Source organism: Alexandromys fortis, unplaced genomic scaffold (assembly GCF_014885135.2).
Source record: "Alexandromys fortis isolate MF-2015 unplaced genomic scaffold, M_Fortis_MF-2015_v1.1 scaffold_157, whole genome shotgun sequence".
In the NCBI taxonomy this organism is placed as follows: domain Eukaryota; kingdom Metazoa; phylum Chordata; class Mammalia; order Rodentia; family Cricetidae; genus Alexandromys; species Alexandromys fortis.
In genome coordinates this window covers 546721-568737 of record NW_026068041.1, presented here as the reverse complement: position 1 = coordinate 568737, position 22017 = coordinate 546721, and the positions used below count along the sequence as shown (strand labels likewise).

Genomic DNA, 22017 nt, shown 5'->3' with positions numbered 1-22017 from the left:
TCTAGGACGGTGATCTGTAAGTTTTTCTCTTTAAATAAATAACCCTTTTATTAATCATAAATCCAAACTGGTGTGGAATTGTTTTGTGACTTATGCCTTCAGAACCCAGAACAACCTGCCTAGTGGTGGCACCACACAGTGGGCTGGGCCCTCTCACATCAATCATTACCAAGAAAATGCCTCAGAGGTTTGCCCCCAGGCCAATCTGAGGAGACATTTCCTCAGTTGAGGTCTCTTCCTTCCAGTTGGCTGTAGCTTGTGTCAAGTTAGCAACAACCAACCAGCACTGGGTGCCACCCTCTTCACCAGTCCTCTGATTGATCCCAGAAGAAGCTTCCTCACACCCAGTGACCTGGAGAATGTCTCCCAGAGATACAGGCCCCGTAAGCTAACAATGCCCCGGCCCCACAGCTGTTGGCTGGGATTAAAGGCATGCACCACCACCACCTGGCTGGAAAGGACTTTTAAAGGGCATGTAGAACCGTGTCTGACTCATACCTAGATTTCTATTTATTTATTTTATTGTTATTTTTTGGGGGTGAGTTCAAGACAGGGTTTCTCTGTAGCTTTGGAATCTATCCTGGAACTAGCTCTTGTAGACCAGGCTGGCCTGAAACTTACAGAGACCCACCTGCCTCTGACTGTTGAGTGCTGGGATTAAAGGTGTGCACCCAACACAGCCTGGCCTGATTTATTTATCTTTAAAACAGGGACTCACTATATAGATACAGCCTATATACAAGCAAGGCTCAAATCCACAATCCTCCTGCTTCAGCCTCCCCAACACTGAGACTGAAAGTGTATATAAATTAGAGCTTGAGACCAGCAAGGAAAACAAGGACCACAGAGGACTCCCAGGAAACAGGGGGATGAGAGATCCATTGCCCCTCCATCTGTTGACAATGGGTGATGGCCAGCTTCAGTCCTCACCCCAGCATCTGCCCAAGGGCACAGCCCCCAGAGCAGGCAAGACCGACAGTGGAGGCTTTGTGAGGGCTCAGCATAGACACCCCCTCCCAAAGCTGGCTCAAAGATACTAGGGATGATGACTGGTTCCATCCATCCATCAGAGGCAGAAACTGAGGGTGGATCCCAAATGAGGCCACTTAGCAGTGTAATAGCTGGTTGGTCCCCCTGGGACTCCCCTGGGACTCCTGGCTCTTTAGAGCAGCCCTTCTCAACCTGTGGGTTGCGACCCCTTTGGGTCACATATTAGATATCCTACATACCAGATATTTACATTATGATTCATAATAGTAGCACAATTACAGTTATGAAGTAGCAACGAAAATAACTTTATGGTTGGGGGGTCACCACAACATGAAGAACTGTACTAAAGGGTCACAACACTAGGAAGGTTGAGAACCACCGCTCTAGTCATTTGCATCTGTTTATCACTTTGTCAGACTGTCCATCACCAAGTCCTTGCTGCCACCTATGGGTGACAAAACACCGGATTTTCCCCATAGCCTTTTTCCCTTGTTGCAGCTTTCAGTAGCTGCAGTTTCCTAGTGGGGAGGATGCAGCCATGTGGGCACGGTCATCAGATCCGCTGCCCTGCCCCTTGCAACACCATTCAGGGCAGTGGGCCGGTGGGGACAATGAGTTACACAGCCTAGAGAGGGGTGTCTGTGCAGGAGGCACCTCTGTAAGTTGGTCCAGTACACTTGCCCAATGAACGCTGCCATGTCCAGGAAAGGGCAGACTGGGAGCTAGGTAAGTCCGGTCTTGGACTTGCAGAATCTGCTCATCCTGTGGGACAGAATCAGAAGCCTGTTCCAGGGGAGCAGTGCAGGGTGCTCCTCAGGAGCTGCCAGTGGATCGACAGGAGAAACAAACTAACACAGCACTTACTTGGAGGCTGCCACTGGCCCTGAGGTTACTGCTTCACATCCAGGAGAGAGGAGCTGGCTGGAACCTGGAGTTGTCTCTGGGAAGTCTGACTGTTCTCATCCCATGGAGACCAAGACAGTATAGGATGGCAAGGTCTGGTTGATGAAGGTAAGGCAATTGGGCCCTGGTCCATCAGATGAAGGCACTGGCAGTGGGAGCGCGAAGGAGACAGATGATGAATACTGCTCACTGCAACCTTGGTGTAGTAATGGGAGCGGCGGGGCTGCGTCCCCAGCACCCTGGCCGCCTGGCTAGCTTATGCCCTGAAATAACAACACACAAACTGTATTCATTTAAACACTGCTTGGCCCATTAGTTTCAATCTCTTAACCCATTTCTAATAATCTATGTAGCACCACGAGGTGCGCTTACCAGGAAGATTCTAGCCTACGTATATCCTGGGTCGGAGTTTCATTGCGAGTGCCTCAGAGAGCAGAGCTATCATGTCTACCTGGGAGAGAGGAGCATGGCGTCTCTGCTCCAGAGAGCAGAGCTGTCGAGTCTGAGCTCACTTCCTCTTCCTCCCAGCATTCTGTTCTGTTTACTCCTCCCACCTATGTTTTAACCTATGAGGGCCAGCCAAGCAGTTTCTTTATTTTTTTTTTTAACCAATGACCTTCCTCCATCATCTTGGGGCCAGGACCAGTAGCCACCCTACCAAGAAGGTCTAGCCTCTTTGCCTGGATTTTCATAGGCCACCTCTTTGGGCTTACTGTGGGGTTCAGGTAGACAGAGCAGAAGCAGACACCACATCTCCAGTGGCCCTCTTGATATCACCTCTGATCTCGGCTGTGGATGAAGGTCCCATTGCAGGTGTCAGTGACAGCAGTTATCAGTTTCTAGTCCAGGTGCAATACAACAGGTGGGTGGTTGAGGAGGTGGACACTAGACACGCAGGGCCGTTCAGTGAGGGCTGCCCTCCCGCCCATTCCTTAGAACTGCACAATGCAGTGTGCAGCTCAGCCTCATTCCACAACTGATGCCAGCTGCCCACCTTAGTGGTGTCTTTCCTTTCTTCTACCCATTCAAACCTCTCACTTTGCTCCTGAGTCACCCCTAAGACAGTCTAGAACATCCTGATCTCAGTCTCAGCTTTGGGGATAACGCAGGACACCCCCAAACCTACTTCTTTTCTCCTTGCAGATGGGGCTCAAACAATTACCCAGTGTCCAAACTTGGTGTGTATTCACACACATCCCCACCCCACATTCAATCAAGGCTGGTGTGACAATCCTCCCGCCTTCCTACATCCCCAGCGTAAGTATCTCTCCTGGGTCGGTTCTCCCTTACTGTGGTCACTGCTATCTTCTGCCCAGACAACTACATCAGTCTGATTTCCCGAGCTCCCATCCAGCTCCACCCTGCAAACCAGTGAGGAACCTAAGCACAGGTGTACTCAGACCCACCCATCCACGCTCTGAGCACCGCCTACCTGCCTAGGGTTATCAGGTGTGCAGAGTCTGTGTGAGCACGAGTCAGCCTCATGGTAGACTTGGGTTCTCCAAACTGTGACTGCAGAGCCCCAAGCTGCTGACACCCAGAGTTCTCAAACAAGATATTCTCCCAGCCTCTGATGACACTGCAGAGGCCTTGCCCTCTCACACACTAGTCTCAATTCAGTCCCCAGCTGATTTCACTGATTGTCTAGAGGGTTCAGAAGATTGAATGATTTGTCCCAGATCACAAACTATAGTTAGGAGACCTGGAGACCAACCTAGGCTGTAGTGTGGGGGTGGGGAGCAGGGTGCCACACAGCTATGACACCATCAAAAAAAATAATAATAAAAAAGTTAAAGATAATCTCAGCCTCAGTAATTCTAGTTCCAGAGGTCCCCCCATAATCTTCCCACATCTGCTGAACACAGATGTGCTGACATATACACAAATGCATATAAATAGAAATAAAATAAATTTAGCCGGGCGGTGGTGGTGCACACCTTTAATCCCAGCACTCGGGAGGCAGAGGCAGGCGGATCTCTGGGAGTTCAAAAAAAAAAAAGAAAGAAGAAAAATCAGATACACAGGAATTTTTTAAATCATTTTAATGTATTTCTAATAATCTTTGCCTCGTCTACCAGACAAACCATCTAAATAAATAGATGCTATAGTCTCTTTTACCCATCAGTACAAAAATAAAACCGCACTTTGTACCTGCTGGCTCTCCCCAGCACACATGCCCCGTCCCAATCCCTCCCAATACATTCATGTAGTCTGAACAAAGCTAGGAGCTCATTCTGTGCAAAGTGGTCTTGTGCTGAGACCTGGCGGGCGGGTGTGGTCCGCCACTTTAAGAAAAAAAAAACTATACCACCTCGCAGACACTGAGCTCCTCCCCCAGTGGGCCGGAGGTGGGAGGAACTTGGCAATGAATTAACCATCTTACCAGATGATAACCACAAAGCCCAAACGGGCTCAAATGTGGCACTTCGAGTGTCCACACCAGAAGCTGAGGCACATCTTCACCCCAACCCACAGTGAGGGAAAAGCACTACCCAACCTCTACATTCAAATGGGTGGAGTCAAGGGAAAGATAAGCAGGTGGCCATGACTCCTCGCTTAAGTACTGGCCTTGGAGGGGGTTAGTGTGTGTAGGGGGGCGCTGTCCACTTGGACACTGTCCAGCTTCAGGCTGAGAGGAACCTGTGTAGCCACTCAAAGCCTGGAGCCATTCTCCCTAGGGAGCCAGACCACAGCAGTCCAGAGTCATATGGCTGCCCTGAAGGATCCCCAGCCCAGGCCACAATCTCCCAGAGCTGGTGGGTTTCATAAAGGGTCACATGAGAGAAAAGGACACTGCCTGCTGCTACAGACAAGAGACAGCTGCCCGGGAGCCGCCTTTTCTGCCCCTTCCCCCCAGCCTCATGATCCAAGTTGTACAGGCATTTAGTCTCGTGCCCCAGGGATGGAGAACATGACATCTACCAGATGCTGTCCCCAGAATTGTGGGCCAGCAAAGAAAAACTTCAGTCACCCATCCCCACCTTCTCTGCCAGGAGTTGGGGCTCTTCCTGACTCCATTTCCTGGCCCACCCCAACATTTTCTAGATTCAGGACCCAGGATAGAGGTGAAGCAGGTCACCACAGTTGACTGCCCTCAATGGAAGCACTGAGTTAACCCTGGACAACTGAGAATTGAGGAGGGGGAGACCAGGGACTTGAGAAGCTTGAGGAAAGAATCCAGACAGATACAGGGTACAGGCTCTTTGGTTTGGGAATGAGAGTCGAGGAGAGAGCCACCCTACCCTTGCTCATGCAAACTCTGCTTGCCTCCTAAAAAAGACTTAGGGGCTGCTGGGACTCAGCCACACGGGTTCCTAAGGTGGCAGGGTGTGAGAGAACAATGTGACCTTGGCAAGGGAGTTGTCCCTCCTCAGGTAGGAAGGTTATCAGCCTATACGGCACCTGCGCAAACTAGCAAACTGCCCCCTCACCAGGACCACAGGCTTGTGTGCAGCTGACTCAAGCACAGTCCAATCCCTACAAGGTATGAGGGGTCATCCTTAGCTGTGTCATTCAGGTTGGGTGGGAAGGGAACACAGAAGACAAGGGCTACCCTGAGAAAGTAGGGGGACACTCCCTTCTTGACTGCCCACACCCACTGGCATCCATGGATGCTCAGGTCAACTGAGCTGCAGGAGAGGGCAGAGAAGGGGTAGTACTAAAAGGGCTGTAAAGTCACCTGAGTCAGAAAGAACATGAACTCCTGTGAAGGAGGGAAGGGCCAAGTGTCTGCGATCCTGGGTGGAAGCATCTGCGCCTTGCACAAAGCCTGGTCCTATCTGTAGCTGAGAGGGATGCCAACAGGCTCAGGCTGGCCCAAGCTGTCTGATCCTGTCAGTCACGTGCCAGATGTGCAAGGTGGAGTGAAGGTGCCGGGGCAAGTTCATTTGTGCTAGAAATCACGCCATGTTCACCTGTCAGTTTCTAAAGGTGTGCAAGGTTCACATGGAGGTCTATAGACATGGGGCAGGTGTGAACACACACACACAGGCAGTGTGTGCACACTGGAGTGGCTGGATGTGTTCATGGGCATCCCTACACAGGCCAGTACTGGGGGGACAGCACATTCAGAGGAGGCTTGGTTGGCAGCCTCTTCTCTGATCCAGGCCATGCCCTTTGTCCTGATCCTGTCCCTGGTAGCCAAAGACAGCCTCCATGTCCCACCACAAAGCTGGAGTGGAAAGTTCATAGTAAAGATCCAAGTCAAGGAATAGGGAGGCAAGGTCGGGACCTCCTGGGCTCCTCTGACTCCTAGGATTTGCCTCTGTCTGGGCAGGGGAGCCCATCCCCATCTGCCCTGGAGATGAGACCCAGACAACACTGGCCTTCCCTCCCTGTCCTGGAGGCCCCTCTGTAAACAACCCTCATGGGGTAAGGGCAAGGTGGTGGGATCTTCCCCATGCTTCTGCTTCTTTTTCTTCCTTTTTTTTTTTTTTTTTAAATTTGCCCTGCTCCCAGCCCCTCCTGTCTCTGGAACTCCTCACCCAAGCCCCAAGGAACACAGTTTAAGAAGACAGGAAGCAGCTGTTCACAGCTTCCCACTGCGGTCTCGGAAGAAGCCCTCGGCAGCCTGAGCCTCACGGAAGGTGACGGTGACGGAGTTGGCGGTGATGTCAGTCACGGTCACTTCACTTGAGGGGAGCGTGGGTGTCCAGGGAGGGGGCCCATTGGCCAGGTCTGCTTCTGCTGCAGCCATGGGACAAAGACACAGATGAGGCATAGGTTGTCACTAAGTGGTCAGTTAGTAGTATCAGCACACAGCCCATCCCCTGATATGCTTGAACCTGGATGCTTAGGAGGGCACACATGCACCTGCCCAGCTGGAGAGGGTGGGCAGGGGTCGGGCCCAAATCAGTCCTCATTGCTCCACAGCTGCACATGGCTTCCAGGCCCTCTGGACAAGGGTCAGGGCCTTTCAGGCTGAGGTCTCAGGATGACTGCCTTACCCTCCTCCTCCTCAGGGGGCTGCTCCACAGGCTCCCAGTCGCCGGCGGCCTGCAGGACATCTGGGGCTGGTGACTCCTGCAGGGAGAGCTCCCGTGGATGGCTGTGACTCTCCAGGTGGGGCCCGCTGCATGGCGGGAACTTCTTGTGTGAGAGCCGCAGGTACTTGTGAGCCTTGCGCGGCTTGCAGAGTGGGAAGGGCAGGGTGGGCACCAAGGGGCCCTTGTCCACCAGCTCAGCTGCCCCCACCTTGACCACCCCCTCGGGGCTCCCGCTGCCGAGTGGGCGCATCAAAGAGAAGCAGAGCTCCTCCTTGCCCTTGGCTTTGTGGGAGCTCCGCAGGTCCATGCTGTACAGCCGCTGCAGGGGCAAGCCAGGGTGCGGCGGGTCAGCCTGCCCCTCCCACTGCGGCTCCACTGCTTACACGGTAACTCCCCCAGTGTACCCATCTGTTCCACTTGCACCTCCCCCGTCCACGGACCAGGGCCCACACCTGTCCCCACACCTGCTGAGCTCAGTCATCCCTTTTGGCCACAGCGTGGGCCTTGCCTCCCCAGGGCTGAGGATCAGGGCTGCAGGGCTGCAAACTAACCCATAGGGGAAGGACCACAGCTCAGTGGCACAGCACTTGCCTACCACGTGCAAGGTCCTAGATTTGATTATCAGTGCTATGCAAAGTTGAAAAAATGAAACAACAACAACAACAACAAAAAAAACCCTGGATTTCTGAAGTAAACACACCGAGATTTTTTTGCCGTTTAGAGAGAGGTCTTTGTCTCCCAAGGAGCCTTGAAAGCTGAAACAGGATCTTCAGGGATGACAGAGGCAAAGGGAGAAGCTGCCTCTGCAGTCTGCAGGCAGTCCAGCCTGCAGGAGCAGAGTCCCAACTATTCTTTGCAGACAGCTGCCCTGGGCCCTCTCTAGGGGCTGGGTCTGTGCTGCCAACTCAACCTTGGCGAAGCAGAGCAGGTTGGAACTCTAGAATGGGGAGTCTGCCATTCCAACTTGGAGTAAAATTTGCACAGCTCCAGAATAAAAAAAAAAAAATTCTTAGATCGAGACCAAAGAAGATCCCATATTACTCAGGGACAGCATCAGAGGCCATCCCAGGACAAGTGGCCATCAAACGGGGCCATGAGATCACAAACCCTCAAGGTGGAGGAAGTGATGACACACGCCAGTCCCACACCACTCTGCCCTGCCTGCTGATTGCCAGGCACACATGGTATGGGTCACTGGCAGGATGAGAAGGCTGCGCAGGGGACTTCAAGGCTTTCCCTGAAGCCAGCCCTCAGGAGACTTCAGGGTTCACAAGCCATTTCAAGGGTAGTTCCTTTTGGTTCTTTGTTACCTCATCCTGAGCTCCAGTCAGAGCTGGATTCTACCCTGCCGAGTGACCCCAGGCAAGCCCAAGCCTCGCTGAGCTGTAAGCACTTCATCAGAGTGAAAAACAGACCGCTAGCCTGAGTCCAACAGCACCACCTTCTGGACTTCTGCAGTGTGACTTCAGGCAAGGCCACAAACACACTGTGGCTTCTTCCTTGCTCTTTGATCACCCACTTGACTGGACACCACACAATAGGACTGTCAACCTCCAGTACCACGTCACTGGCACATGAGCAGTGACTGGGCAGGCAAACTTCTGTTCCAGCCCTCAAACATCCTGAAGGGATCCACAACCAGCTGAGGCAGCACCACCTTCCCACAGAGACCGTATAACACAATAACAGTTTCGTTTTCTAGGTGCTGTGTTGGGGTAGTCTGTCTCACAGCAGTAGATGATTGATACAACTACCATCTGACATAGAGAGGGAACATGTGTGCTGGGTGCATGTCTAGCAAAGATCACTTTCTGCCCTAGGGCCAGTTTATGACAAACCCATGGGTCATCGCCACCTAAAGGCAAGCCATCCTGTCCACTAAAGAGAGCCTGAGGTAATCAGGCACCAGGAGTGGTTAAACACATACAAACTAAATGCCCAGATGCACCTTATGAAATCAAGAACACATCCTTTCACCCACCCTCTTATAGGTGAGAAAACTCAGACCTGCGCAGAATCACGGAACAGTGTCTGTGGCTTCATACTCTGTTGGTGGCTATGCCAAGACTTAAAGCACCTTGAGAATGAGGACAACACAGGCTTCACAGGCTTCTCCCCATCCAAAGAGAACATGGTTCTGTAAGTCTGCTATTCCAAGGTCATGTTCAGAATGCTAAGAGTGTCCAGTCCTTGGATTTTTGCAGTCCTAGCCTGCCATGCTTTCTCAGCACATAGACCCTCGGTTATTTGGTGTTTAGAGATTTGGAGAGTCAAAAAGGCTCATCCACAACGTTTCAAGTTCTCAAAGATTGGCTACATGACTACCTCAGGCCCACTAGAGTCCCCATCCCAGGCTGACCTTCCTGGCTCCAAATCCATGCGCAGCCTTTGCCCAACTCCTTCTACTGAAACAAATCCACTGAGTGTCTTGCTGCACAGTACTCTGGCTGTGCTGGGTAAGCTGAGTAAATGACGCGAGGGCCAGTGCACATGCAGGTGGGGAGGCGGGAGGTGGGGTGGTGGTGGTCAGAGACAGTGGTTACCTGCAGCAGAAGCCGCTTGGGTTTCGGACCTCTCTTCCTATAGCCTGATGCTCGGTCTCTCTCCTCCCTGGGAGTGCAAAGAAGGTGACAGAAGAAAAAGAAACTGTGACATTTAAGAGACATCACCCCCCTCCATCATATGCCTGGGTTGGGGGACACAGGCCATTCCACACTCTTCCTCCTTGCTCTGTGGAGCCATAACAGACATTCAGCTTCCAGGGCTCAGCCTTTAGTCTGAAAACACACAGGTCCTTGCTACACTCCGGGGCCACACAGGGCTCTACCGCCTATGCCACTGAGGACCCTGTAAGAATGGAGCTCTGCTCTCTACTCTCACTCAGAACCAGAACAGCCTTGAGTGTCCTGGGCACTAAGAACTATAGCAAGCTCCTTGGCAAGGGGAGGTGGACACAGCCATTCTGTCTGGGATCTATTGGAACCTGCAGAGAAAGGGTAAGGAAGGAGAAAGACTGACCTGCAGGTGCCCTCCCAACAAAGACACCCTTAACCTGTATGACACAACTCCAGACTCCACGTGGCAGTGCCAAAAACGTGGGGATACCAGATCCTCTTGTCTGTCTCAGTTCACTCCACACATTCTCCTGCAGCCCTACCATGAAGACCTCACAGACAGCAGGGAGGTGGAGCAGGTGGGAGCTCGCTCATTCTCCATTAAGGTTGAATGAGACCTCCTCATCTGGGCTATCCATATACCAGTCATCCCCAAATGTCTTAAACTGGTCTTGGTGGGAGCTACCACAGCCCTGCCGGGCGATAATCTCCTGATTCGAGGAATGGGCACATGGCCTTGGCTCTTCCCACAGCTTTCTTTGCCACAATCTAAAAGTTGGGCATGGTGCCACATGTCTACAATTCCTGCATTTGGGAGGTAGCCAGGTCTATATAGTGAGTTTCAGACTAGCCAGGACTATATAGGGAGACCCTGTCTCAGAAAACTGAGACAGTCCATAGGACTCGCTCAGTGACACAACCCTTTACACCAGTGCTTTTCAACCTTCCTAACACTGCGACCCTTTAACACAGTTCCTCATGTACTGACCCGCAACCATAAAATTATTTCATTGTTACTCTGTAACTGTAATTTTGTTAGTTATAAATGATAATTTAAATAGCTGTGTTTTTCGACGGCCTTAGGCGATCCCTGTAAAATAGTTGTTTGACCCCCAAAGGGGTCATGACTCACACATTGAGAAACACTACTTTAGATCAGGATCTCACCAAGAAGCAGAGAGAACAGAGAGAAACTATGGGACAGGAACACCATCGCTGACTTAAGAGCAATGATGAAGGGCTGGAGAAATGACTCAAGTAGTTAAGAGCACTGGCTGCTCATGTAGGAAACCCAGATTCAGTTCCCAGCACCCACATGGAAGCTCACAGAATGTTTGATATACCAGTTCCAGGGGCAATCTGACACCTTCTTCTGGTTTGCAGAGGTACTGCATGCACATAGTGTGTGTGTGTGTGATGTATACACATATATACATATACATACACACACACACTCAGGCATTCACACATACACATAAAATCAAATAAATATTAAAAAGAACAAGTCTTGTAAAAACAAACAAAAAAACCAAACCAAAACAAAAAGGAACAGTGATGACACATCCTTTGAATCTTTGAATGTGCTTCCAGAAGCCTTTGGGGAGAAGCAATAGTGTAGCAATGAGGACTGATCAGATCATGCCCTCAAGGTCCCAGCTTCTATAGGCAAAGCTCCTGGACAAGCCCCCTAACTGCTCAGGGGGTTTAGATTCCTCATTCCAATAGCAGCCTCATTCCTTTGTCAAGAGATTACCATAGGAATCAAATAACAAAAACAATTGTCAGTATGCTGGGTGGTGGTGCATGACTCTAATCCCAGAACTTGGGAGGCAGAAACAGGCTGATCTCTGAGTTTGAGGCCAGCTTGGTCTACAGAGCGAGTTCCAGGACAGCCAGGACTGTTAAATAGAGAAACTCTGTCTTGAAAAACTAAAAACAAACAAACAAAACAGTGTGAGAACCAGACACAGTAGCACACAGACTAAGTCCAGTAAGTAGAAGAAAGAAGAGGGTGAAGCAGCCACAAGTCCAGGTGGGCCAGGGCTAGCAAACACAGGTATGGTGGGGGAAGAGAACCAGTGCAAGTCATCACTGAACCTCACACACGCACTGTGGCACTCAGGTGCCCCCACCAAATGTAGTTTAAAAACGACAACAGGTGTGCCACACTCTGGCCCAGGTGGGAGCAGGGAAGCCATGGGAAGGTGGGATCATGACTGGAGGTCTAAGGTCAAGCCGGAAGCCTTCCTCACATCCCTGGCTTTGCTTGGCCTCATCAGCCTTCCTTCTTTGACAGGGAGGGTCAGATGCTGCCATTCCCACATGAGATACATCTGTCAATGCTTCTGAATGAATCCTCAGCCTGGGACCAGGAAGCCACAGGAGGGCAAAGCTGGCAGATAGGGAGGATACAGGAACAGGTCTTAGATGCCCACCACCTTTCCCTGGCACGCACAGCCCGAACCACCCAGCCCTCTTGCCCAGGGCTAAGCCACTGGTTGGAGCAAGGCTCAGCCCAGGCCCAGAACAGGCAGGGCCCTTACTTCTCCTCATAGGCCATGACGAGGCGGGGGTCCAGGATGTGCTCCTCTGGCTCCCATGTGCTGTACCTGGGGAGAAGAACAAAAGATCAGAGCTGCTCGGCCACCACAGTGTCCCAGAGGTGCAGCTGTGCTCTGTGCCAGCCTACCACATAGCCTTGGCCTGGCCTGTGCAGTTATGAGAGCCTTAGCCACAACTCCATCCTACTGCAGACTCCCAACTAGATCTCTCATCCTCCTGAAGCTTAAGGATGCCTTTGGCCCTCATCCCACAGCCTGGCAGGGGCTCTGGGGCTAGCCTATTTGGGTTCAAATCCCAGCTCTGACCCTCGCTGACTGTGTAACCTTGAGCGACATACTCAGCAGCCCTGTGCGTCCGTGTCCCTCCTTGTGAAGAACGCAAGGACTGACCAGAGGTCTCAGGGCTGTTCACAGTAGTGGCTGGCTGAGAGAAAGGGTTTGCTATTTGTGTTTTTTATGTTGCTCGGCCCCAGCTCCAGCTGCAGCCATCAAGCAAGACCTGTAGCCCCTTCAGCCCCTTCTCTCTGAGCCTGGCCCACAACAGGTGTCTGGTAAACGTCTAGTGATGACTTATATCTTTTTTCTTTCCCCCAGAGACAGGTTTCTCAGTAGCTTTGGAGCTTGTCCTTGAACTTGCGCTACAGACCAGACTGGCCTCAAACTCAGAGATCCGCCTGCCTCTGCCTCCCAAGTGCTTGTGCTACCACCACTGCCTGGCAATGACCAATATCTTAAAAGAACAAAAAATAAAATTCTAAAGCAGTAAGTGGTAATACGAGTAGAAAAATCGCTGGGCGGTGGTGGCGCACGCCTTTAATCCCAGCACTCAGGAGGCAGAGGCAGGGGGATCTCTGTGAGTTTGAGGCCAGCCTGGTCTGCAGAGTGAGTGCCAGGATAGGCTCCCAAGCTACCTACATAGAGAAACCCTGTCTCGAAAAAACAAAAACAAAAAATAGATAGATAGATAGATAGATAGATAGATAGATGGATGGATGGATGGATGGATGGATGGATGGATAGATAGATAGATAGATAGATAGATAGATAGATAATGCCTGGTTGTGCTGGTCTACATACTGAATTCCAGTTCAGCTAGAACTACATGGTGGACCCAATCATAATTAAAAAAAAAAAAAGTGGCACTCAAACATACCGCTCCTGGGGCATGCACTCAAAAGACTACTGCAGAGATACTTGTTGTTCTGCGTTTTTTCTGCTCTCTTCATCATGGCTAGGAAATTAAGTCAATATAGATGCTCATCAGGTAATAACCAGATAGTGAAATGTGGCACCCATATGCAAGGGAACGTTATTCAAATGTAAAGAAAAAAATAAAACAAAGAATTCACAGGAAAATAGATCGAAGTGGAAAATACACAAAATGAAGTAGCCCAGGCCCAAAAAGAAAAAGCCTAGCTTCAGATTTTCAGATTTGTGTTAATTTGCAGTGCCTGTGGAGATCAGGAAACCAGAAAGATCCCAGGAGACAGAAGGAAAGAAGCTTTGAAGCAGGAACGGGGGAGCAGAATGCCAGGGTGGAAAAAGGCGTAAGTGGGGATGAGAGCAAGAGATGGGGGAGAGTTCACCAAAACTATGGATGTATGAAAAGTCAGTGGAAAACCCACCAATCTGTAAGCTAGTTTTTAAAATATAAAGGTTGGAGATGGCTCAGCAGCTAAGAGCACAAGCTGATCTCGTAAAGAGCAGGATTTCAGATCCCAACTCCTAGGACAGATGTTCACTACTGCTTGTCCCCCTATCTCCTAGGGGCTAGTGCCCTCTTCTGGGCTCCCTGGGCACTTGCACTCATGTGTACATAACCAAACACATGCAGAACCACCACCACCACCACCACCACTACTACTAAAAACACACACACACACACATATGTGTTTTTTAAAGAGGTTAAGGGTTGGTAATATGCTGCCCAGCTTGACAATCTGAGTTTGATTCCTGGTATTTCCCAGGTAGACAGAGAGAACCAAATTGTACTCTTAACAACCACAGTGAGACTCAAATGCACCTACACACACACACACACACACACACACACACACACACACATTATTTTTAAAAACATGATCATGAATGGAGGTATCCTATGTGAGTGGATGCTGCTGCCTCCAGAAAGCACAGGTTATTAAATGAAAATCTCAGTGCCAGGCATGAGATGCCTCCCTATGAGTTGTTTGACAAGAAGGCCTGAGGGCCCAAAACAAAAGCATTTGTCATTGCTCTTGGTTGCCCACCAAAATTAGGTAGTAGGACCTTGATATTATAGACACCGCATATTTTTATTATAGTACATAGATAATCAAGCTAAAACTGACCTGGGAGTTTCTTATTAGTTTTCATAGTTCTGAAAGATTCCAGGCTACTTGGGAGAAAGCAACTGATAGTCTGACCCAGAGATGATCCTCGCTTGCTCTAATACTGACTGGCTAAGCAGGATGCTACCAACGGTGCAACAGAGGTGTAAATGGTAAACAACCGACTGCTTTCCGAATTGATTGGAGGCCAACTCCACAGGAGAAAATTTACGCTCAGGGCTGTTAACCTGGTTATCATAGCTCCTAGGAGGGAACCTATCTGCTGGTCTGCTAAAGGGACATGCTGTCAAACGGCCTTCTAAGTATTTGTTTAAACCCGTAGATCTGTGCTGCTCCCAATCTTAGAGAAGAAGCTTTTTGCAGTAGGCAGAATTAATGCAGACTCAAATATGGTCAAAATGCAGTCAGGTATGGTGTCGCACACCTTTAGTCCCAGCACTCGGGAGGTAGAGGCGGGTGGCTCTCTGTGAGTTTGAGGCCATCCTGGTCTACAGAGCGAGTTCCGGACAGCCAGAGCTGTTATACAGAGAAGTGTTGTGGAATAGAGTATTTCTTTAAGTGTGTAAAGATGTGCTGCTCCACCTTGCCTGCCTAGGGCACCTGAATGGTCTAATCAATAGGTGAATGGCCAATAGCTAGGCAGAGGAGGGCAGAGAGAAACAGGGAGCCAGCCAGACATGGAGACCGCAGGAAAGCAGGATGGGCAGCATGTGGATGAGGTAAACGAGCCTCGGGGCAGCACACAGATGAACAGAAGTGGGCTGTTATAAAACCTAGCGAGAAACAAGCCTAAGCTAAAGGCTGAGCATTCATAATTACCAAGTCTGTGTCATGGTTTCGGGGCTGACAGTCCAAAAAAGCCTGCTACAAAGAAACTTTGTCTTGAGAAAAAACAAACAAGAAAACAGAACAAAAGGAAAATGTTGCAGTGCTGAGAATAAGTTAAATTTTGAGCGTTCAGCCTTAAACGGGACATCTATACTAGCCCTCCCCCACAAATCTCAGGAAACATCACAGAAGAGCAGGCAGAGGATAAGGAATGCTGTAAGATGCTATTCTGAACAGCACATGGCTACCACACTCCTGAACGCACAGGAGCTGTGGTTATTTGCACAAAATGGAGGCTGTCGACATTTCAGTACAGATGAGGGCAACGCACACGAACTACGCCCCTAGTCCACAGCTGCTGGGAAGACACCTATAACCCAGTAAATAACCCCAAATCCATGTATAAGCAAGCAACCACAATTAAACTCAGTGACTATAAATACGTGCGTGCACACGCACGCACACCCACACACGAACACGTTGGGAAGAAAGGTTCCAGGAAAGGAGATGAAAGGGACGTTAAAGTCAGGCGCACACCTTTAGTTCCAGCACTCCCAAGGCAGAGGCAGGATTTCTGAGTCCTGGAACTCCCTCTGTAGACCAGGCTGGCCTCCACTCATAAGATCTGCCTGCCTCTGCCTCCCTAGTGCTGGGATTAATGTCGTGCACTACCATGCCCAGTGATATGTATTTTTTTTAAAAAATTAAACCATGACCATGTTCTGTGATTCAGGCCAAGGGCATCCTGGGGAAAGTGACAACTGCCTGAGAGGTCTCATGAGCAGGGAGAAAGGAGGTAGAGACACCCTAAGAGCTAAAACCTTTCTCTTAAGTCTCAGGGACACTGGACCAGGAAGAGGGAGAGGGGCAAGCGCCCAGGCACAGAACTCCTCCTTCCTTCCTTGTTTTCAGCTGACCAGTGGATCTTGGGCAGCCTCCAGAGGTTCGTCAGCCCCTGTGTGCACCCTCTCCTGGCCTGGCAGCCATCTCCCAACCATCCTTAAGAACCAGGTTCTGGTGGATTCCTGGCCCAACTGGTCCTTGCTAAGCAGGACCAATTCAACTACGAATGCACCCGGCTCAACTCAGCACCAGGTGTTCTAAGAAAGCTGCTGAGCTGACCCCCACCAGGGCAGGTGGAACTCAAGCCTTCTGCCCTCCCGCTCCTATCGGCCCACTCCTTACTGCTGCAGCTACTGTGGGATTCCCACCTTTCTCTGCACTCAGTTTCTTCATCTAAAGAACAATTGCCTCCACCGACTGTCACGAATGCAACAGTCTACTCTGAGGAATATTTCACCGAGGTAGGTTCTTAAATAATCACTCCAGTTTACAGATGAAAACAGGATGCACAGAGATTAAGCACCTTGCCCAAGGTCACCTCCTTGGGCTCCCCCACAAGCTGGAGCATCCCTGGGGGGAGGATCACTCTGCCTATATTATCTAGCCTCTCTTAGCCATAAAACAACAGAAAAGGGCAGTCAGAGTCCTAGAACCAATTCCCAAGGCAGAGAAGGGAGCAGCCGGAGGGATGGAGGTGGGAGGACCGCTAATCCCCCCCACCTCGAGGCAAAGTGAAGCAGCGAGGTCTTGCAGAAGGGTTCAAAACTGGCAGCAAAGTGCCGCTGTAAGCATCTGGTGCGCGCTCGCGCACTCAAGCACAGGGTGAGGGTGGGAGCCCCATCACTGGAAACCTACATGGGCGGGCACGCCTGCCGGCTGGAGATAAACACGACCACGTGACCTTAGTCCCGCCCCACCGCCCGGTAAACAAGCTCCGCCACCGCACCCCGGCCCCCGCTCCTCTGCAGTCCCCGTGAGCTGGGGTCAGGCGATGGGGTGGGGCGCAGCACCCCAAGCAGGACAGGTCGCCGACCGTGGCCTGCCGTTCCAGGGTGGGGGAGGGGCCTGCTGGGCAGTACACAGAAACCGGGCGAGCTGGGGCCACGCGGAGCCAGGCCAGCAGCAGCTCCAGGACTCCAGTTTCAACCGCCCCAACTGCTGAGCCTCATTCTAAACCGAGTTTCCCTGTAATCCCTTAGCTTTGAGTTGGGGAGAAGATTCGATGTTTTAAGCCACATGACGCACATACTTATAGAATCCAAGAAAATTAAACCAGCTTCAGAAGCCTGGAGTTGCAGGCATGGCTGCCAGGGCTAAACAAGGCGTCTTGGCCTAGAGAGGAGGAGGCACCCTGCTCTGTACCTGGCTGCCAGGATGCATTAGTGATTCCTAGCAGGCTTCATTGTACATGAGGAAACGGAGGCACAGCCTGTCAATCATAACCAAAGTTCCTAAGGAGACATGATGGGCTGACGCTAGAAAAGCTAGCAGCAAGACACCCCTGGGCCGCTTTAGTGGCGCTGGCCACATATTCCAGGGGTAGATCAGAATCTCAGAAGAGGACTCTCAATCTGTAAAAGTGGGTGATGCCTGGCTTTTACTGGGGCTCTCGCACTGGCACCTTGGTAAATGACGTCATTACTGAAGCTCCAAGGAGCGTCTTTTTGAAAAGATGGAGCTTGGGGAGTAGCAGGGTGCTGGGCAAACAGGTAAAACAGAGCACCTGATGCCCCCGGAAGATCCAAGAGTTCCCTTCTATTACATTACTGGAGGGGGGGGGCGTTATTTGCCTTTTGCTGGGGGAAAAATGGACAGGAACAAAATGGCTGCAGTGGCCTGGCAAAGGTACCTTCCTGTCACTATTATACTAAGTAGTTCCCTACCTAGCCATGAGGAGGACCCAAACCAGACAACACCCACTCCCCACACTTTCTCAGCCTCTGCAAAGCAGCTGGACCTGACCCACCCAGGCAGCAGGCATCATATGAAATGGGGATTATGAGGTAGAGTTAGCAGTCATGTTCCGGTCGTAACCTCAGTTTTGCCGTCTGAAAAGACTATATTATTCTGAGCAAACTTAAGCTCCTATTTGGAATGGAATCTTTCCTTCCAACAAAAAACACAGCCTACAGGCCCACTCAGCTGACCCTGTACTTTTAGTTTAACTCTGAGAACATCGGTTCTGTAAGAGGCTTTGGGGTTCAGTATTAGGAGAGCAGCAAGTAGAGGCTGAGGAGTTGCCCAAGGGCTCCTAAGTGCCCACTGGGCAGCCAGGCCTGAAATCTAGAAACAAAGAGAGCAGAAGGCATCACCCTAGGTGATCTAGCCCAATGACTTTGGGAAGAGACAGGAGAGCTATCAAGGCCCTTGCTCCCCTTCTCCTCAGGGAAGCTGTGGATGTGGCCAGCTGCCTGCGGACAGCAAACGGAGCCCTGTTCCAGCCACTGGCTGTGCCCCTTTTCCTGCATTCCCTCTGCCACTGTTCCCAGGCCAGATGACCACCAGGGACCAGTGGAGGGAAGACAAATGTGTTATCTCCGTGTTATCACCAGCACTCCTGGATGCCCGTGGTCCACTCTGAACCAATGCCCAGGCCTTTCAACCTGCCAGGCTAAGCAGCCTGTAAGAGAAGTGAAGTCCTAGGTCACTGAACCCACTTCGTAGAAGGGAACACTGGAGGCACTTGAGTACTGACTTCCCCTCTTTCCAGCATCCCTCCATAATACCCCAGGACCGAATCACAGGTCAGCCCTCTCCCCCCAACACACACACAAGAGGAGAAAGTTCCAGGGCTGTCAGAGCCATCAGGAGAGCAGAGGGGGTTTCCAGAAGCCAGGCTCTAGGAGGCAGGGCAGAGCGGTCACAGACCAGTAGAGAGGTCCTACATGTAGCTTGTTCCCAACCCCAACAACTCTTTGGTTAGTGAGAAGGCTCCTCATCAGGTTCCCACACCAGAGGTTCATCTGCCGTACTAGGTATCCTCCCTAACTCTCTACCCCACAACGCCAGGAAAGAATATTGGAAGACAGAGGAGAGGCCTGAAAATGGTCAGGCTTAGTTCAAGTCCCAGTTCTGCCTCCCCTTGCTGTGTGACCTAAGGCAAGCTGCTTCTGGTCTCTGACTGTTTCCTCAGCTGAAAAGCTCAGAATCACATCTATTTAAAAAGAATGCCTGGTAACTTACTCTGTAGACAAGAGAGTGCCATCCAAATACAAGAAGACCCAGGTTCTGCCCCCGCCCCCCCAGCACTGACTGGGGATCTACCGCCAAGATTCCCATCTGACCTAGCACTGTAATTGCTCCACATGGGACCCCCTTCACTGGCCAGCAGTCGTTGAGGAAGCCAAGGGGCTGGGTCTTAACTACCATGGCCAGAAGAAAGGGGGCAAGATGAGGGGACAAGCAGGACACCCTCTATAGCAGAGGGGACTGGAGGGGTCCCCAAAAGCTGATGATTTAGTCAGGACTTGCTATTCAGTCATAAAAGCAACAGGGGCTGAAGCCAGCATGGGGAGAGGATGACAGGTAGGGGACACACACAGGAGCCTTACTTGGGGGGCCATCCTTTCCACTTCACCAGATACTCGACTTTGCCCTGGGAAAAGAAAAATGGAGACAGTGAGATACACACCCCTACAACCCTGCAGGACAATGAAGGCCAAGAGACCCCCAGTGGCAGTATAGTATCACCAACCTATGAACAGCAAGGCTCCCTCTCTATCAGATCCTCAACCCAAGGGACAACTCCCCCAAACTCTGGCTACTATATGACCATCCCATAGCCCTCCCTGCTGCAGCACGGAAGGTACATCTGGTCCCAAACATCCCTGGAACCCGAGACGGGGTCATGTCACAGAGGGAAACCGAGAGCACATGGAAACCACGCACAGCCACGCACAGCAGCTCAAGTCCCAAACTGAGACCAGAATCCCTAGCTCTCCTCTCTGGGAAAAGCTGCTTATGGGACCCCATTGAAAGGTGGCCGTCTGTCCGTCCCTTGTTAGAAACTGGAGTCTGAAGGAAAGGGACCTTAACTGTCCACCTCAGCCCCATGCACTGGGTGAAGCATCTCCATACCACGGCTTTGAGGTTAATCTGTAGCACCTTGCTAAAGCTTTCCTCCCTAGCACCACACAGTGGACAGTTCTTTATGAAACAGCACCTAGTCTGCCAGAGGCATCAGTATTGACTTCCTCGTTCATCCTGCCTGCATCTGTGCCCTTTGCCAGAACGCTAGCACTGAGAGAAACAAGGGAGCCTCGGGCTCAGAGTGGTACCTGGAACATCCTGCAGCCTCAGTTTAGGTTTGGAGAGCTGAGCCGAACGAATGAAGGGTTCCTTCCTCTTTGACCTACCCCTGTACCCCGTCGGAGGGCATGATGGCTATACCCGCTTCAGTCTAGTACCCTGGGCAGGCACTCTAACCAACAGACAGTCACAGCCCCACGCCACCCACTCCGGGCCCACCCAAAGCCCTGCAGAGGATCCCACAGCAGGTGCTATCCAGCCCGCACTTCAGTCAAGCGGGAGAATGTGGCTGCCAGGAGCCTCTCAAGGAGTTGCAGGGAGAAAACGGAAGGGGACCCTCGGCAGACCCAAGAGAACTTTTCTTTCCCAAGCATATGCCCAGATCCAAGTTCACTGTGGGACGAGCCCCTCGGCGGGCACGTGCACAAAGAGCGTAGACTTGAGGTGCGGACCGGAAACTCTGGGCAGAGGTGTGTGGTCCTGAGCGCGGCAGAACCGCCTCCTTAAATCTCAGGGTGTGAGTGGAAGGCCTTGGCAGAGGGGGGCGGAGCTTCGAGGATGCCCCAACAACAGTGGCCCGGGCTGCGGAGCGGCACCCGGCTGGTCGGTGGGGGAGGGGAGGATTGGGGAAGAAGAAAGGTGTGCCCGGGCTGGGGGTGGGGGGGTTGGGATCGGGAAGGTCAAAGTCCAATAGGAAAACTTCGTAGGCCAGAGGAGACTTTTTCCCAAAGCTCTGCTGCCAACTTCAAAGGGCTTGGTACTAAAACTCCGGAGGGCCGAGTTCGAGACTCACTTGGACTCTGACGCACTAGCGAGTTGCTTCCTCAACTTGGGCTTCAGTCTCCTCGAAACTGAGCGTAAAGGGAATGAGGTGGAATGGAGTTCAGAATCTCCAGTCCCGTCCACATCTCCATCCCAGACGGCCTCAGAAGCACCAGCATCTCAGGGCAGCAACTTTAACTCTACTGGCCCGCCACAGTGGCGGGGAAAGTGAGGGACGGGGCTGTGAGGCCGGCCAAGCAGCGCCGGGTCCCCAGGTGTCCCCCGCACCACTTTCCGCTCTGCCCGACCTGGAGGGGGCGGTGCTGGGGAGCAGGAGGCGACCTCGCCGCGTCCCGGGAGCCGCCCCCGAACAGCCTCACCTTCCGCACGCGCTTCTTCCGGATGCTCTCCACCGCAAACACCTGCTCGCCTATGGCTGACAGCTCCATGCGGGGCGGCGGGCGACGGGCCGGGGGCCGGGTCGGGTCGGGGGTGGAGCTGCGGGGCCGCGGCTGCTGCGCGCGATGCTCGGGCCGGCGGGGACCCCGTCAGGCTCTGTCCAGCGCGCACGCGCACGCGCGCACACCCCCTAGCGCTCCCTCACGCCGCCGACGTTCCATTTTTGAACCTGCGCAACGTTTTCCTCAGCGCCGGCGAGCGGGTGCGCGCGCGCGGGCGGGCCTTGGAGAGCGCCCGGAGGGTCAGCTCCGCCCCTCGCCGCCGGGACCCCGCCCCTCTCCCTAACCCCGCCTACTAGCCAAGTTGGGCGGCTGGTAGCGCGTCTGATGCTCCCGACTTGTTTGGAGCGTGGGGTGTGAGCTTAGCCGTCTGCGGCGCACCCCATCTCTCTCTCCTCGGCTTCTGAGCTGGCTGTGATTATTTTCCTGGAATCCTCCCAATGATTCGGAAGGTCCAAAATGGTGTGACTCTGAAGCCCGGAGTAGCAGGCCTG

General features: G+C 52.0%; 1 protein-coding gene across 3 annotated transcripts; it reads right to left on the bottom strand.

Moving 5' to 3' along the window:
* Nucleotides 1–6149: 6149 nt before the first annotated feature.
* Nucleotides 6150–21751, bottom strand: Cbx7 (chromobox 7). 3 transcript variants are annotated; one of them, XM_050165613.1, is made up of 6 exons: nucleotides 21446–21751; nucleotides 19607–19650; nucleotides 12037–12102; nucleotides 9422–9488; nucleotides 6840–7197; nucleotides 6150–6579 (listed from the first exon to the last, which is right to left on the bottom strand). In XM_050165613.1, the coding sequence occupies exons 1-6, from the start codon at nucleotides 21512–21514 to the stop codon at nucleotides 6422–6424; spliced, it is 762 nt and encodes a 253-aa protein (XP_050021570.1). In that variant the 5' UTR covers nucleotides 21515–21751; the 3' UTR covers nucleotides 6150–6421. The 3 variants fall into 3 exon arrangements, with proteins under 3 accessions (XP_050021570.1, XP_050021571.1, XP_050021572.1); XM_050165614.1 differs by having other exon boundaries at nucleotides 6150–6576; XM_050165615.1 differs by having other exon boundaries at nucleotides 6150–6576; nucleotides 6840–6915.
* Nucleotides 21752–22017: the final 266 nt, after the last annotated feature.

Coding starts and splice junctions, on each gene's coding strand:
- Cbx7 (XM_050165613.1), bottom strand. CDS start 21,514: ATGGAGCTGTCAGCCATAGGCGAGCAGGTGTTTGCGGTGGAGAGCATC. Junction 19,651..21,445: donor GGAAGAAGCGCGTGCGGAAG/GTGAGGCTGTTC, acceptor TTCTTTTCCCAG/GGCAAAGTCGAGTATCTGGT. Junction 9,489..12,036: donor GTCATGGCCTATGAGGAGAA/GTAAGGGCCCTG, acceptor TTGCACTCCCAG/GGAGGAGAGAGACCGAGCAT.